This window comes from Tyto alba, unplaced genomic scaffold (assembly GCF_018691265.1).
Source record: "Tyto alba isolate M040663 unplaced genomic scaffold, T.alba_DEE_v4.0 Super-Scaffold_8, whole genome shotgun sequence".
Taxonomy (NCBI): Eukaryota; Metazoa; Chordata; class Aves; order Strigiformes; family Tytonidae; genus Tyto; species Tyto alba.
The window spans coordinates 12801550-12819586 of record NW_024881329.1 but is presented as its reverse complement, the minus strand read 5'-3'; the positions used below and the strand labels follow the sequence as shown (position 1 = coordinate 12819586).

Below are 18037 nucleotides of genomic sequence, written 5' to 3'. Positions count from 1 at the left end.
TCTTTTACTAGGAGTAATAAATACTAAATGTCAGGAGGAATCATCATTCCATAGTGGCTGGAGACAGCACTAATTTATACACAGCCTGCTTTGCTACAGGAAGCCTCATGAATTGCATTATTTTTTCAGCCTTGGAGATAAATACATTCCTAGAAAATATCTTTCAAATTCAAGAGACAAAAGTATGTATTTTTGGTCCATCTAGGAGAAGAAAGAATACCATGAACATTACGTCCCAGTGAAAGTAGTTCTGTGAGGTGTACGTTTGTATTTTCAAGATGGACATTTGAATTGCAAACACCAAACACTGGAGGAAAATTCTATAGGCTTAGAGGTAAGCTTATACAGTGTCAATAGGTATAAAGGGGTGGAGTGCCTGCCACTGTCAGGGGCTCTCAAGCAAGGTGCTCCTCTGAGAAGGGGCCTACTATGTAGAAAAAGGAGGAGCACAAATCATGACCAAGTACAAGCACAAGTGTCAGGGAATGATGCTCACCAGTAAGAAAAAAACTTCCTCTCCAGAAATTAGCTATATAGCTGTTCATACGACTGAATGCTCCCAGGAGTACTTTCCTCTGAACATTCACTAATTACATGTAGACTGGTCTTGAATGCAAAAAAAAAAATAATAATAGGGAATCAAGGACATTCTTTTACACTTTGTCCTTTGCCTCCCTTGACTGCGTGTGTACCTTTGCAACACGTTCTTTCAAAGATGGCACAAGGGGATCAGCAGGAAGAGGGGAAAGAGATGGTGCTGAAGAATGAATGCCCTCTGTGGCTCTAATCACATAAAAATCTTACAGGCCCTGCTCAAGATGAAGCAACCTAGACAGAGAAAGATGATGCACTACCTTGTTCCCAAAGCATCTGTCAGTATGATGTTTATCTTGTTCATTTTTCCTTAGAATGTGATCTTAAGGAAGGTATGAAGTCACCCTCCAGAACAGCAACTTAATCTTTAACTGAGTTCCTGGGACAGCCACAGCACAGAAGGAACCTTTGGTGCTTTCTTGAGTCCTAAAGTACTTCCTCAATATGTAATATCTGTGTGTAAATTCCTTTCATTTTACAGTTTACTGCTTGCTCAATTTAGGGTTCAGTCCTGTCACTTCATTAAAGTATCTCAAACGTCTTTCTTGTTGGGGTACAAGCTGGACACAAATCTATTGCTGTAGAGAGATACTGTGAATAATTTATTGATGTCCACATTCATAGGTTCTTAATATCTACATTATTTGCTAACAGTCACCTTGAAGTACTAAACAGCAATTTTTCTATATTAATACATCAGTTGGAGAAAGTTTTTTTCAGTTGGATTATGAATACCACATTCTTATAAAGAGGGCTGTCAGTATATTAGCATCATTTGTATTTTAGCAGTTAATAATCCAAGCTAAAACTTGGGACATAAAAATAGCCCTATTTAGAATCAGCATTTTTTCATCTGTTAAGGCAAACAATAGAGAGAAGTAAATGAGAGCACTCAGTAAACACTAGGGAAGAACTCAAAACAAATGCTATCTAGAAAAAACAGGGGTCAGACAAAACTTGGTGGTGGGGCTGAGGGGGATGTGTTATTTGAGGTTTAGTAAACAATTTGTGATTAGGGACAATAGCTGCAAGGTCTTCTGAAAAGTCCAAGTTGTGTTCATAAAAACTGTAAATTAAGTATGTAAAACTTTGTTAAGGTGGAAAGATCTAATCTTCCCTCTGTGTAATACAGCTGTGCTAAGTTATATTTTTGTGGGTGTGTTGCAATATATGGAGAACAGTTTTCAAAAACTTTTTTTATTGTTCTAAATGGCACCATTTTAAATCTAGCTTTCTAAAAGCTGGTGCATAAGTCTATAATACATACCCCCTTGTGTCTTAGATTAAACTTTTTATGGAAATTGTGTTGGTTTCTTTTTTGGTAAATGAGTAAATTAATAATGCAGATAATATGAAAAAGTAATTTAGTGTAAAATAAAGCTGTAGAACTGTTGAAACAGAAGGAGGAGGAAGCATGGAGGTTTATATAATAAAATATTAATTGAAAGCATTTTTTTAAATTAAAAATGTAGTGACAATTATGGTGTCACAGATCTGACTTTACTGTTAAGGCATTTTCACAGTCTTCGTTTAAAAAGCAGTAAGGCCAGTCTGCGTGCCTAAAGTATGTATGCAAGTCCTAGAAAGATAACCTTTCCCTCCGGTTTGGCTTTTGAACTGTGGAACTACACTTGTCAAATTACAACCGTAAGGTGTGGAGCTGCCCTTCTCTACCATTTTGCAGAAGCAAGATTCAAATTAAGGATGAAACATATATCCATGCAGTAGGGTGCGTGTGTGTGTGTGTGTATGTTTGTGTTTTTATCAGGTTGCAAAATAATTACTTGAGTTTTCAGAGGCAGTGACTGCTGAGTGCTGTTCAAAAAACAAGTCCTCCCTTGAAAAAAAACCCACCGCTATTGAATTACCCTTTTACAGCAAGTGGCTGGTACATTCAAGCTTTCCTTTACATTTGCTTTGGCCCGACAGTTAAGGAGGCAAGTTTTAATACTCAACACCCAGGCATTAAAAAATGCATTAATGCTACTATTTTCAGATACTATAAATATATACCTTAAAACAAATGCGTCCTCTTATCAGTCCGTAAGGAACAGGTCCATAGCACCTGGAATCTGTAGAATTCCTGAGATTATCACCTTCTAACCAAACATGTCCTTTAGGCACCTGTGATTAAGCAAGATTGAAATGTAAAAAGAAACAGAATAGAATGGTATTAAACATAGCTTGCCTTACAATATGTTTTCTGATTTCTGTGTTCACTATTTCAATACTGTATAATGAACTAATTTTTTATTGAATCTAGTAAGACATGGTGCCAGATTTGGAGGGACGAGGAATGCTGCAAAGTATCTGTTCTGTCATGTGCTCAAAAACCAATAGTTTGCAACAAAAAATCCAAAATGAAGATGTAAGAGGTTAGACCATTGTGACAGGGTCATTAATTTAATAGACTTCAAAAGAGGTCATTAGGATGTTGACTGAAAATCTGCCCTCCTGTCGCAGTAACAGCATGAACAGGGCAGCCACACACTCATCAACATCCTGGGGCCAGCACCAAGGCTAGACCTGTTAGTAGATTCATGATGAACTAACTGGTAATTGATTGTGACATCAATTATGAATAATCTCATCATTTTATTGGAGTAGGCTTGTCAAAGTTCTAATTAAGATCGCAGTTCATTCTATGTGCACACAGAATCCACAACACATTATATTGCAATAATGATGATCACAAAACAGCAAATCCCTTTTTATAATTTGAAAATTAATGATGGTGACCTTAAACTATATGACAAAGACCTTTCATTGCCTATATATATTATGCATTAACTATATTACATACCATAGATTCATGGCATTCACTGACTGACTCTGACAAAATGAGGAATAGAAACATAGCTGTATTAGTTACCTAAATAAGAGTATAAAACCTTCATATATGAAAAAGTTGCTGCTATGAATCTTGAACTAAGATTTCAGTTTGGAGTATGCAACACTATTTTGATACTTTTTTTAAAAAACATTTCAGATATAAATAACCTCTTAGAAGTCAGCGAGTTAAATATTTAATAATTATTTTTGTAATCTGGTTTTGTTTCTAAAATTCTAAACCACACTGAAAATATAAAAGTAGCAACATATTTCCAATCTAGATAATATTTGATGTGGGCTTTAAGTTAACATCCAGTTTTCCAAAGTCAAATATGTACCGGAAACACTACTGTACCCACAATTCATAGAAAAGAAAAAAACAAAACAAAACAAAACAAACAAACAAACAAAAAAAAACACAAAAAAAACCAAACAAACAAACAAACAAACAACCCCACAGAAACAAAACTTTAAAAACAACCAACATTTTCAAATGAAGCTCAGAGTTTGAGCGGTATAAACTCTGATGTTTTAGAAACAAGCTGCATGGACTCATAAATACAATAGTTTATAGAATTCAAGGATAACAGGCTAAACAAAATAAAATACCACTCTAGCAGCACAGTCTGGATGTAAACCAGAACAAAAATGTAAATTAGGAACAAAACTAGGTCTCCCAGAGAAACATTTGAGGAAGATGCAGTTGACGTGCAGTTGTTGGTACCTATAGGTATCTGGCCAGGTAACGCTTACTGGGAACACTGTCCTTAAATGAGCCTTTTAGGCTCTTGCTTAGTCGTGCTCCCGCCTGCCTGTTACCAGACTGGGCTCTGAGGATAGCACGCTACCCGAGAGGCCCTTGTTGAGCTGTGGCAAATGTACGAGCAACGGTTTAAGAACCAAGTTTGTCTCTGACAGTGGCAAAAAGAGATATTCATCATGGAAAGCCTGTGTGAGCCTGTCCCTCTTCTCCCAGCCACCCCGCTGTACTACGCCTGTCTCCAGGATCACAGAAGGGTTTGGATAGGTGCTTCGGGCATGTCAGAGGGCACATATCCCTGCCTCAGCATTTTAGAATCTATACGTGGAGCTGTAGACCAGCAGTATGTCTGAACCCTTCTGAAACCTACTGCTGTTGTCTCCTTCCAGTCTCCTGTATAAAGGAGCGCCACCTTGTTCATTTTCAACTGCTCCGCTAGTTCTACCAAGGTCCTTCAGTACAGGAATTCCATACTCGGCTTGCATGCCACCTTTCTTACTTTGTAGGCGTATTGGATTTCTGGCATGTGCATGGAAGAGCTTTCTCGAGGAAGGCCAGTTGGTTTCAACCAGATGACTTTGGCCCTCCTCCTACTCAAGAAGCTTTGCAAACACAATAACCAACCAGAAGTCAATTTAAAACAAACACATTTTTTAAAAATTCTATCCAGAGTCAAATGGTCCATGTAGAATATACATCCCATCACATCTAGACATATGTTTATGACAGGTCTCTATCTGAGAATATATTGACATTGCTATTTTCCTGAAAAATTCAATGCTATAGAGCCTATTTAGAATGTCCAGAACCAATTGTTATGTCAGTTGGATATTCATCTTCACTTCCCTGCAGTGTACCCAGCTAAAGCACTCACTGTGTCCACATCTTAGATGAATTTGTTTTTCAGGTGTATATTAGAATGCAAAGCAGCGTTCTGACTTTTTTGGTGCAAACTCTCCTGTCCAGCATCTACCAGAATTACAAATCATACATCTAACTACTGTCAATTTGAAGGACTATCGACAATATGCAAAAAAGAGAAGCATTAATTACTGTGAAAGAAAGGTTATTTTTGTGTGTGTGAAATGAAAAAGCAAACCCATATTAATATTTCACATTTCTGAAAATGTGTCACTTCTTGCAATTTTTTACACACAGGACACTCCCAGCTCCCCTTCTGCTTCCCTGGTTCCTGTGCTTTCTCTCTTGCCCCCATTCATAGCCAGAATGTGAAGCTCATCTGTTACTATGCGAAATAAGGACCCACTCATAACCCAAGTATATCCAAACACTTCTAGACCTTCTCATCCTTCTTCATGCTCCAAAAGTATAAAAAATAAAGTGCTTTTGCCAGCTGTGGCATATCACTTACTACTTCTAATACTACTAATAATGATTTGACTAGACAAGATGTTCATAGTTTGCATTCCAGATAAAATATTTGCAATAAAGTATATTCCTATATCCTGAAATTCATCACTTCTGGTAGCTTTTGTAGTTCTCCATGGAAGGTATGACAGCACCCTGTACCTCTAAATTTCTCCTTAAGAGTACTGTCACAATGTATGATTCATCTAGAGATGATACAGTATAATACCTTTATACGGTGCCTGTCCATCATCTAGGCACTTCACTACAACCTAGAATTAAGACAAGCAATAAAAAAAAATCGCATGAATTACATGGAATTGTAAAACCAAATACCAGTGACAGGCCATAATCATTAATTATATTAAAAAAAAAAAAAAAAAGAACAAAACAAAAACAAACAACAAACCAAAAAACCCAAAACAAACAAAAAAAAAAACGTTGTTTATACCCCTTTGAAATAAAGGGTAAAAGGCTAAAGCCAGAATCCTTCAAGGGTTTAGGCACCAAGCTATTTCTAGACCACATCACGTATTTCAGTGGGATTATTCACAAAGAATAAAATTAACTTTGAGTAGAAACCTTGGCAGAAGCAGGACCCAATCTGAAATGCCTCAAAACTATGCAAGCACAGTAGCTGGGAATAAGATTTTTTTTCCTTTGGTTAAAAAAAGTATTAAAAACATGTGTTTGTAGTAAGACATTAATTACATACCAATAGGTTGCTACTTCCAGAAAAAAAGCAAGGCAAGGGGGAAAACCACTTGCTTGACAATTCACAATGTTGCATTTTTGTATCTACAGGCCATGGACCATGGACCTCTTAGACAAAATTAATTGTATCTCAGAAGCACAACCAAAATCACAGTTACCATTACACAAAAAAAGATGGGGAATACAAAAAATGTTGACGAGAGTACCAAAAGCATTTAACTTAGGCTGGGCAACATTTCCGTTCTCCCTTACACACAGGGCCAGAACCAAGATGTGAAAGTCTCACAAGCCCAACAACTGAATTTTCCCATAACTAGTGGGTCACGTGCAAACCCAGCAATTCCACAGCAGTGCAGGTTCATGCAAAAACACGGTGTCTGATCATCTGCAGACTATTCTCTTTGCCTCAGCAACCCTTGTGCCTCTGGTTTTGTGATTATCTGAGGATTTATTTCCAAGGAACAGCAGTTCTCTGGCAGAACCGATTTATCTGAGGTGCAGTTTATATGCACAAGAATACAGGACACTGGTCAGACACATGACTCTTCCCCCCTCTCCCTTCGAAGGCTCTAGTACAGGAGGAGGTAGACCAGAAGAACAAGATTATCATTTAGAACAGAGCTTGTAGCAGTTATTTATTCTGTTTCAGCTCAGATAAATACGCATCTTTCACTGCGACAAACTGGCTAAATTTGCAGGGCTGTTGTCATTTACTTAGTGGTATAGGTGAAGTGGCAAAACTGAAGTATAGGTCAGGTAATTTGATGCACACTTACTAGCATAAAACATTAATTTACATAAATGGCAAGGAAGGAGGGGGGAATCAACAAAGAATTATATTCTTCTCGTCCTTTTAGATGACACCAAACTTTGTTCTTTGAGTAATCTCAATAACTTCAAATCCAAAAGATGAGATACCTGTGCTGCATTAACTGACATACTAGGAAACTAATACACTGAAAATAAGAGTAACAGATTAAATTATCCACCTCAGAAAATACCCCCCCAAACCCAACTAAATGAAAATAGGCTTTTGTGGTTTGGTTTGGGATTTTTTTTGATTTGTGATTTTGGGGAACTTGGGGGTGGGGTGGTACTAAAGATGGAGAAATAGGGATGTTTAATAAGTAAGTGGAGAATTATAAACATTAATCTCTTTCAATCTCTCCTTTTGGAATTGCAAGCAGTCCATGTTTGTCAAAGAACAACAGCACGTACAGTCAGCTGGGAGCAGATGAAGTTTGAACTTTCATAAGGTCACAGGTATTCACATCACCTCCAGCAATATCAGAGTTTCAAACTTAAGAAGAACTTTAAATTATTCCCATCTTTTCTTTTCAGTTCAGAGGCTTCCTTCTTGAGCTATGATAAGAACTAATCTCAGTGCTGGACAAAAGAATAAAGTCTGCAAGTTCTCATCTGTCCCTACTAAGGTCTATTTAAGTGCCTCCTACTTTGGTACAAGCAACAAATGTAATTGCTTCATGGCCTGCGGGTGTTCATTTAACAAAAGAAGCTTTTGTGAATAAACCACAGGTGTTACCTTTCTTGATTAAAGTGAAATATGATGAAAGAATCTACAATATCAAATGACAAATTTACTAAATACTGGTTAAATTGCCTTATTTAAGTAAATTGCATCTAGTTAGGATAAAATATACACCATAGAAATGCAGGAGTTTGTTTTATCACTCTATATTAAAAGTCTCACAGTCCTTAAACCTTCATTTATTAACTCAGAACCAAGAGTGAATACTGCTTAACAGATACTCCTTTTTAATGATCCAATTGGCCTAGGAAACACTTCTGTAGGCTTATCATAAATGTTGTTCATATTAAGGTTGCCATCTATATAAAACCCAACAACATTAATTACCTCAATATATTCAAAATCTGTATAAGCATTTATATTTCCTTTACTGTGCTGGAAAAAGCTATGAAATGGTAACAACCATGTTGGAACTTTAACTGTGTAGCAGATCTTAAATCAACATCATCTAAGTATTACTAAAAGGCTGAATTACCTGGAATTTAATACTTCTTGAAAGAATGTAACAGAATGAATTTACCTTAAATTCATAGATACTTGCAAACAGTTTAGCACTGCCCTTTTATTTATTGCACAGTTTATGCTGCTTATGACTTAAACATAATGTACCTGGTCCTGTTTGTTTACATACACATATTAAAAAGAATACATTATAACATTGGTCCAGATTAATATGAGAAAATATGACAATGAAACACTAACAGTTTTTTTTACAGAAATTAAATTTACTGTGATGAAATATTTATATTATTAATTCATTCTCAATATTAAGTCATTGGTTGTTCTAATATAAAATTTATTAAAAGCTAAGACATGAAGACTTGTCTATCTAAGTTTTGGAATTAATTATTAACCAATATTAAAATCACATAACCTTCAGTGGTAGCACTGTTAACTCACACACCACAAGGAAACTAAGGTACATTAACTTATATTTGCATTTCTAAAACATTTTTCTCTATCATGCAAGCATACCAGTTGAGCATTATTCTTTAATAAAAATTCGGGGAAGCTGTTATAGTAATCTGTCAAAGCATTCACTGGTTATTTGAATGTTTGTTTTTTAACCACTCTTGCTCCTTCTAAACTTTGTGTAATGCATAAATAGCTACTGCTGTTCCTGAGCTTGCTTACTTGGAACTTAAAAGATACGATCACTCACCGCTTTATTGAAAAGGTTACAGAATTTTCACATCAGAAATATCCATGCAAGTCAAATGATGAAAATATATGCTTTCTCTCAGTATCTTTTTGGCTGTCGCAAAAGTTTCAAACTGTGTTAAATAATAATTCAAACACTCACATGCATTGTTTACTTCTACAAATAGTCTCATTTAATATCCAGAGTATAATGTTAAATATGCTGATCTGAATCAGTCTGAAAACCTATATATCCAACTTTAAAACCTCTAGCTGCAACCCTAAATTAGCCATGATTCCTTTTCTAAAAATATTACCAGTTAAAATTAAACTTAACTTAAAATTAATGGAATAAAAACTATGAGCAAATATTACTGTCATGAAGAATAACGTACAGATTTTGCATACAGTTTTTACTGCCTCTCTCACTGCATCCTTATGGCCTCCTCTGGAGCCGCTTGAGCAGGTCCGTGTCCTTCTGACGTTGGGGCCCCAGAGCTGGACACAGCACTGCAGGGGTTGTCTCACAAGAGCGGAGCAGAGGGGGAGAATCCCCTCCCTGGACCTGCTGGCCACACTGCTCTTGATGCAGCCCAGGACACAGTTGCCTTTCTGGGCTGTGAGCGCACATTGCTGGCTCACAGTCAGTTTCCATCCACCGACACCCCCAAGTCCTTCTCCGCAGGGCTGCTCTCAATCCACTCATCACCCAGCCTGGATTTGTGCTTGGGATTGCCCTGGCCCACGTGCAGGACCTTGCACTCGGCCTTGTGGAACTTCATGAGGTTTGCACAGGCCCACCTCTCCAGCCTGTCCAGGTCCCTCGGGATGGCATCCCTGCCCTCCAGCGTGTCCCCGCACCACACAGCTTGGTGTCATCAGCAAACCTGCTGAGGGTGCGCTCAGTCCCACTGTCCCATGTTGCTGACAAAGATGTTAAACAGCACTGGTCCCAGTATTGACCCCCAAGGAAGGCCACTTGTCACTGATCTCCACTTGAACATCAAGCTGTTAACCACAACTCTGAGCGTGACCATATGCTGTAACCCCATCATAAAAGGCCACCAAATCTGTCAGACACGATTTGCCCTTAGTGAAGCCAAGCTGGCTGTCACCAATCACCTCCTTATTTTCTACGTGCCCCAGCATAGTTTCCAGTAGGATCCACTCCATGATCTTGCTGGGGACAGAGGAGAGGCTGACTGGCCTGTAGTTCCCCGGGTCTTCCTTTATTCCCTTTTTTAAAATGGGGTTCATGTTTCCCCTTTTCCAGTCAGCAGGAACTTTGCCAGACTGCCACAACTTCTCAAATACTATGGATAGTGGCTTAGCCCCTTCATCCACTACTTCCCTCAGAACCCATGGGTACATCTCAGCAGTTCCCATGGGCTTGTGCACCTTCAGGTTCCTTAGATGGTCTCAAACCTGATCTTCTACAGTGGCTGGTTCTTCATTCACCCAGTCCCTGTCTTTGCCTTCTGTGACTTGGGCAGTGTGGCTGGAGCTCTTGCCAGTGAAGACTTAGGAAAAAAAGAGTCACTGAGTACCTCAGCCTTCTCCATATTCTGGGTAACCAGGTCTCCTGTTTACTTCTGGACATGTCCCATGCTGTCCCTAATCTTTTTATCCCCAATGTACCTATAGAAGCTTTTCTTGTTGTCCTTGATGTCCCTGGCCAGATTTAATTCTATCAGGGCTTTAGCTGTCCTAATCGGATCCCTGGCTATGCTGACAGTTTCTCTGCATTCCTCCCAGGCCATCTGTCCTTGCTTCCACCCTCTGTAGGCTTCCTTTTCGTGTTTGAGCTTGTCCAGGAGCACCTTGTTCATCCATGCAGCCTCCTGGCATTTCTGCCTGACTTCCCCTTTGTTGGGATGCTTCACTTCTGAGCTTGGAGGAGGTGATCCTTGTATACCAACCAGCTTTCTTGGGCCCCTTTTTCCTCCAGGGCTTTATCCCATGGTACTCTGCCAAGCAGATCCCTGAAGCAGACAAAGTCTGTTCTCCTAAAGTCCAGTGTAGCGAGCTTGCTGTGCACCCTCCTCACTGCCCCAAGGATCTGAAACTCTACCATTTCATGGTCACAGCAGCCAAGGCTGCCCTTGAGTTTCACACTCCCCACCAGCCCCTCCTTGTTGGTGAGAACAAAGTCCAGCATAGCACCTCTCCTCATTGGTTCCTCCATCCCTTGGAAAAGTAAGTTATCATCAGTGCATTCCAGGAACCTCCTGGACTGCTTGTGCCCAGCAGTGTTGTCCCTCCAACAGATATCCAGGTGGTTGAAGTCCCCCATGAAGACCAGGGTTTGTGAATGTGAGGCTGCTGCTACCTGTCTGTAGAGGGCCTCATTCACTCGGTGTTCCTGGTTGGATGGCCTCAAGTTGCCCCAGGGGAGGTTTAGGTTGGATATTAGGAAAAATTTCTTCACAGAAGTAGTTATCAAGCACTGGAACAGGCTGCCCAGGGAATTGGCTGAGACACCATCCCTGGAGGTATTTGAAAGACCTGTAGATGTGGCACTTAGGGACATGGTTTAGTGGTAGACTTGGCAGTGCTAGGTTAATGGTTGAACTCAATTACCTTAAAGGTCGTTTCCAACCTAAACAATTCTATGATTTTGAAGTATAGGTTTAAGAACAAAAAACCTAAAGGTTCTAACCCAACTGGAACTTACTGTTTAAAATCCAAAACCCATTACCATCACTGGTATGCCCTGGAGAAAGGCATACCTGTACAGAGTGATCTAGCCAATAAGCCTGGTAGCAAGAACAGGTGATAAACACTCTGAGCATCCATCAGGAGTGACCTGAATCTTTGCTAATCAATCTAAGGCCTCAACTCTGCATCATCTCATTCATCATTTCAGACAGTTGGAAGACCTTAGCTAGTATGTATGGAGGAGGAAAAAAGCAAAGAAATAGGTCCTTCATTCAGATGTGAAGCTGATGGAGGCAGACAAAAACTTGTGCTCAAAATCTTTAGTGAGTCCTTGAGTAGTTGGTTTCATCATCCTGAGCAGCTTCCTAGAAGTTATTACTGAACTTGGAGTGGAGGAATAACAAAATCATAAAATCTTCAAGGTTCAAACCGATCTGACCAGTACAGCCAAGACTGTATTCCACATAGGAGAAGCATCTAGTGCTATAAATTCAGAAATGAGTGATCTTGAAACAACCTTCCCTCATATCAATGAGAAAACTTATTTATGGTTTTTCTTCAGGAATTAATTGTCTGAACAGAAGAACCAGGGCAATGTGTCAGAGCCTGGGCAGTGCTCTCCCCAACCCCAGGGGTAGCTGGCCTGCACTCAAGACCAGCTAATACACTGCAGCTGTCTCATCTTGGTTCAGATTGTGGGGAAGAAAGAGCTGTTTGAGAAAGAGGTGTAAGAGACCTTGGTGGGAGCTCATGCAGGAGCTGCAGTTAAGCTGAGCCTCTTGCTGCTGTCCCATGCTTGAGCTATGGTGCAGGCATGCCCACGTCTGGCCACCCACCTCCCTGACACCACAGACATGAGGATAAGCTATGGTGAAGGGTACCAGTGTTGTTGGGTCAAGTCATGACACATGTTCTTGAAATATCAAAAACAAAACTGCAAAGGTAAGAAGACAATACATTTGTGCAGAAGAAACTCTGGAAATACTGTGAAGTAGATTGATATAATTCTTTGTCTGTCTTTTCCCTTGAAGAGTTTAGATTTGACAGGTCAGAATTCTGATTTAAAATTACTTGTCAGAAAATTCAGTATTAGCTCTAGACATTAACTGTCTTGTACTGGGATATAGAGGGATCTGCAACCTGAGCAAATCTGCAAACTAAACAAATACATCAAATCAGTTCTCCTTTCCCACCAGACATTTAACATAGCTGCTGCTTAAAATTATGGCAAAACTTTCAAGCCTCTAGAATGCCAGAATTAAGAAGGAAAAGAAAGTTTAAGTTATTTCCTTTCTCCTGACTGGCAACTATTAAAACTTAGACTACTGAAATACTAAACCACGTGTATCAACTAGCTATTAAGATACTAAGGACAAAGGAAAAAGAACTAGTGTTTTGAAAACTTTATTTTTGATTGCTATTTAGGGTATTTTAAAGAGACTATCCAATGGTATCGAGAATTCTGAAATATCAAACTACTAATCAGTGTCTTACATTGCGCATCCAAAATCTGTAGTACTGTCTAGGGACTAAGACATTGTGTTGTTTACATTAACATTACATTATTCTTAGTACCCACATAATATTCTTACTGCATTTGACAAGGACTGTTTAAGAGCTAATAGCGCTGTGTAAGACCACTTCTCTGATCTGCAAACACAATGAGATACATTATCTTGGAAATTATGTTAGCTCTAGAGTTAACCACAGGATGAAGAGATGCCATCTCCGCAATGAACCTCATTTTAGCGCAAGGTAAACATACTTCCCCCCACATCAGCTAGTCTCACAACATTAGTGGTGTGTTGTGATTGATTATCAGCAGAGTGTTGCTGAGATATGGATTTGTATCTCAGCTTTTTATCACTATGACTTCCAAAAGGCAGTTCCTTATTTACAGACTCTAGCTGTATTAAGTGACATTATTAGGTACTACTTTTGTTTAAGTGACACAAAGGCTTAGCATATTGGTGGTTTATGACATACAAGCTGTTTTAATCTGATGACTTACCTCTCACTTTTTCAATTTGTAAATAGGAGCTGCAGCACAAGAACATATGGTACTAAAGAAATTAAAGCTAAAGTAAATGGCATTAAAACAAACTCAAATATAACAATAGGATACTCAATCTGAATTATAAACCTGGATCTGTATTAAGACTTTTAAAAATAGGAAAGAAAAACCTAAATATGAAAATTAACCTTTCAGGCGTTCTTTAAGACCATTTCAGGGGTTTACTGAGATTGAGTAATTTATTAACCCTCATTGCTTAGATATTATAGCTAAATGAATAAATTAGTAAAGATATTTTTTAATAATTGAAACTAGGTCTGAATACCACATTACTAAAAATTAGGTGTTTACTTTTTTAACTTTTGGGTTCCTACCACATTGCTTCTGATACAGTAAAAATGTTATGCATTCTTAAATGTTTACTACAGTAAATACACTTGCTTATATCTATAAACACCACCATTAAGCACAAAACCAAAAAAGAGCCCAGTGAAAATGCCAGCCTAATGCTCATATTCCACATCAAATATCAATAAAAAGGCAATGAAAAGAAAAACTACATTTTCCTAACTTTGTAATAGTATTGCAGATTCCTCAAGAAAGGAATTTCATTATACTTTTCTGGTAAATAGGAAGATTTCCCTCATTATTATTCTGCAGATAAGCTCCAACCTCTAGCATATGAAGCATGACGTACCATAAAGGGTCCAAAGTAAAGACATTCCTTAAATTTTAATTTAAGCATATGCTTAATTTATACCAAGCAATTTGATATGCGTGATTGGTTCCATCAGTTTGTAATCCAACAATGACCAAAGACAGTTTTTTGGTAAAGCCTTACATTTAGTGCATTCTGACTTTTTTCTCATATGATACATTACTTCAAATAAATATAACAGCAAAAGTATTTTTATACCACTATATTTTCACATAACTGCCACTGCTATACTGCATTTCTACTCAACTGAAATATCTCTTTTCAGAACAACGTATTCAACTTATGTATGATTTTTTTTTTATTCACTTTTACTATAGCTTGGGAAGTTGGTTTTCTGTTTTTGTTTGTTTGTTTGTTTGTTTGCTTGTTTTTCTGTTTTTTTAATCTACAGTTATCTGCTTGGTTGTTTGCAGCAATAAAGTATCTCATCTGTGTAATTTTACAGAGAGCAAACTGTAAACTGAGTTCTCCATTCTCCTATCTATATATATAAGCCACCCTGAGAAGTATATTCATGAACAAAACAGGATTGGAAGCAGGATCTGATTTTAGCATTCTCTTAGGCTTCAGAATAAGAATCATGTATGATAGTGCTTCTAAGCACAAAAATTCCTAACTTAAAATCTGCAAAATATGCTGACACTAACACTGACACAGTCGATGCAGACTAAGCACAATTCCTACTAACATGACTATAAGGATTCTCCTTTTGGGGTGACAAGAGAAGCAGCTGCTTAGGGGCGGTTTCACTCTCAGCTGTATGTTGTACTGACGTTATTCTGACATTCCCAGTAACTGGCTAACTCATAATACCTAACCATTAGTTGGCAAACACCAGCAAAGAATGAAGCAGAGGTTCAAGCTACCTAATTTGGTAATATTTCCAGCAACTGATACTTTATATTTACCCTACTGTAATAAGTTTGCAAACAAGACTATTCACTCTCACTAACCAAAACAGGAGACCAGTTAGTCAAGGAAAGCTGAGCAGTTCATTGTAATAAAAACAAACAACCCTCTGACCTTACACACTTTGGAGTCACTGGATTCAAGTATCACTCAGAGATTTCTCATTTTAAAAAAAGCAGTTAGTAGCCTAACATAAACAACAAAACTCAGGCCAATTTCTAGGCTTTACTCACTTCGGGAGTGCCTACAATTGTACCTTTCTACGGCAGCTAGACACCCCAGGCAGCATCTCTGGCCATTTGGGATCCTAGCCAAGGTCTTTCCTTAGTTTCAACAATCTTTTTTTTTAATACCCAACTCAGGTTAATTCTTCTAAAGGAAGCATCAACAAAACAAAGAGCCAGTTCTCTGTACATCTGCTGCTGCTATTTGTGTCGAAGAATTTTGTGTTTGAATTAAGAGCAGCAGTGCATAGCACAGTGATTCACTAAAATAAGGAATCTGATTAGACAACTACCTAAACACAGACAGGTACCACTTTTTCCCTCTCCAACAAGAATAATTTACTTGGTGAATAATCCAGTATAAATTATGAGCATAAAGTGCAGATATCTATGTTGAGAATCTACTCTTCTGTAAAGGAAGTGTCTCCTGAACAGATGGTAAGATCTATCTCTTCAACAACCACTAAAGATAGGAGGAAAACAGATATGCACTAACAAACAAAAACATTTCCATTTAGAACATTTCTCCCCCTCGATACAAGTTATGGTGTAAGAACTAAAAGAGCTTGCATGGCACTGCTGTATTTTAACACATTCACCTTTATGAAAAACATACACAGGAAAACAGGAAAGGGACTCTGCATTCCTCATTCCCTCATTCTCCTTACATTTTGTATTAAAATTGAAGACAAGAAATCTTGTGCCTAGGGCAGAAATTGTTCTGGATATTCATTTGATTACCTCAGGGTTTCTAGAGAGCCTGATGACCTGTTAAGTACAAATCTTTCCTGAACTTCCTTTTTAGGACTAAGTCAAGTGAGGAACAAGATGCTCAGAGAAACTCAGTTTTCATCTTCTGTCAGTGTACACAGAATTCAGGTTTCCATTTCAGGTTGTTCTGCTCTGGGAAATTCATATTTCATCTAAACTACTACTCCCACAGGAGCTGGAAAATTTCTTCAACTTGTTAAGAAAGGTGGGTTGAGGTTCTTTGGGATTTTTTTAGGTTTTTTCCTTGGTTAAATGGTAACACAATTCGCTTTATGGAAAAATTGAATGCTCTGCCCTCCCCTTCACAACATAACAGAGAATGAATTTCCTCTTTCTGTCCACAAGTGACAGAAGTGTAAACAGAAGCTCCAGCAGTACCGGCACTTGATCAGAAGGGCTGATTAGAGGCAGGTGCCTGAAATGTCTTACCTCAACACTAGAGTGTAAGAAAGAACAAATTCAATCCCTCAGAACAGAGCATGAATGGTATCCTTGCCTTCTCATCCTAGGTCTCGACTAAATCCAGACACCAAATCTAGACACAGTGTTGACAAGAATTTTGCCATTAATTTTAGTAAGGACAGGCACCACTTCAGCTGCTTATTACAAATGAAGCAACAACACCTGAAGGCACACTGGTGAAGTTGGCTCTCTTTATGGTAGCTAAGCTCTTAAAAGATTTGTCTATTACAAACTGTAGATGGCTATAAGGAGTGTGCCATAAAATTCTTCACCTTCACAGCACAGGACTTTAGCTATGGGCCAGATGCTAATTCTCCTTATTCTAATTGTGAGGATGAAGTGGATATGAAAGGGCAACAGAATCTCTTTCTTTTAAGATTCAAAACACCTGTGCAAAATCTGATGTCTCCACAATACGCTGAGCAGAGGTAATGGTCAAACATGCTTTTAGGAAAAAAACCCTACATTTTTCTGCGATCATGATTTCTAGCCGTTTTCCTAATGATAGCCTAAAAAGAAGTTGCTGAAAACGTTTTGTCACAGATGTTTCCAAAATTCTGTTAAGTCTATCTGCATAAGGACGAGTGAGCATTAATAGTATTTTTTCCTTTCTATTTCAACTTGTTACCTGACTTTTTGGACACATTAGGAAAATTACTACTTTTCAAACCATACTTTAAAATATTGTTACATTGAAATAAAGAGATACGCTAAATTATCTTTTTGAAATCAAAATCCTCAAAGCTATTGCAGAGACAAAGTTTTCACTTCTTAGTGTTTAAAATACAAGAAACAGTTTTGCTTTAAAACCAAGCCCTTGAGTTTGCCACCTGCACTTCGCTTTATGCGGAGATTTTTAGAGTATTCTTCCAGAGAGGAAGACCTAAGCACAGGGCAGAGCAAAAATACCATCTGCCAACACTTCCTACAGAGACAAACAACACTGAGAAAGACAGCTTGCCATACAAATTACAACATCTTACTGTACATATACAAGAAGAAAGAATAATTTATGAATGTCATACTTTATGATTTATGCTGATACTCAAATATTGCAAATCCTTTACAGACTACCAGGCCTAAAGTAATCATTAATTTACAAAGCAAGAAACGCTAATACTTACATAGCTGTGACTCTTAAGGAAATCTGAAGGGTTGCTTGTGCAGACTTTATCCCCCTCCAAGCCAATTACTCTTTTACAGATATTTGATTTGGGGTCATTTGGGCTTTTCACAATTACAATATCTCCTCTGAGAGGAAAAAAACAGAAACAAACAGAAGAACTCTAAGTACATACTATTTGGCTGAATGCATGTGCATCGA

General features: G+C 38.2%; 2 protein-coding genes across 6 annotated transcripts in view; one reads left to right on the top strand and one right to left on the bottom strand.

Moving 5' to 3' along the window:
- The window catches only part of DNAJC24 (DnaJ heat shock protein family (Hsp40) member C24), a 41293-nt gene extending 39398 nt beyond the window's left edge, over window positions 1-1895 (top strand). The window contains exon 6 of one of the 2 annotated variants that reach the window (XR_006164677.1): window positions 206-1895. The gene's annotated coding sequence lies outside the window, so the exon portion shown is untranslated. Of the gene's footprint in view, window positions 1-11 lie in introns of both variants that reach the window. The other variant, XR_006164676.1, reaches the window with a different exon arrangement.
- Window positions 1-18037, bottom strand: part of IMMP1L (inner mitochondrial membrane peptidase subunit 1) — a 36079-nt gene that overhangs the window by 303 nt on the left and 17739 nt on the right. For all 4 annotated transcript variants that reach the window (XM_042785505.1, XM_042785504.1, XM_033006995.2 and 1 more), the window contains exons 4-5: window positions 17838-17964; window positions 2608-2718 (exon numbers count right to left, since the gene is read on the bottom strand). In XM_042785505.1, the coding sequence (XP_042641439.1) occupies window positions 2608-2718; window positions 17838-17964 (238 nt within the window). The remainder of the gene's footprint in view (window positions 1-2607; window positions 2719-17837; window positions 17965-18037) is intronic.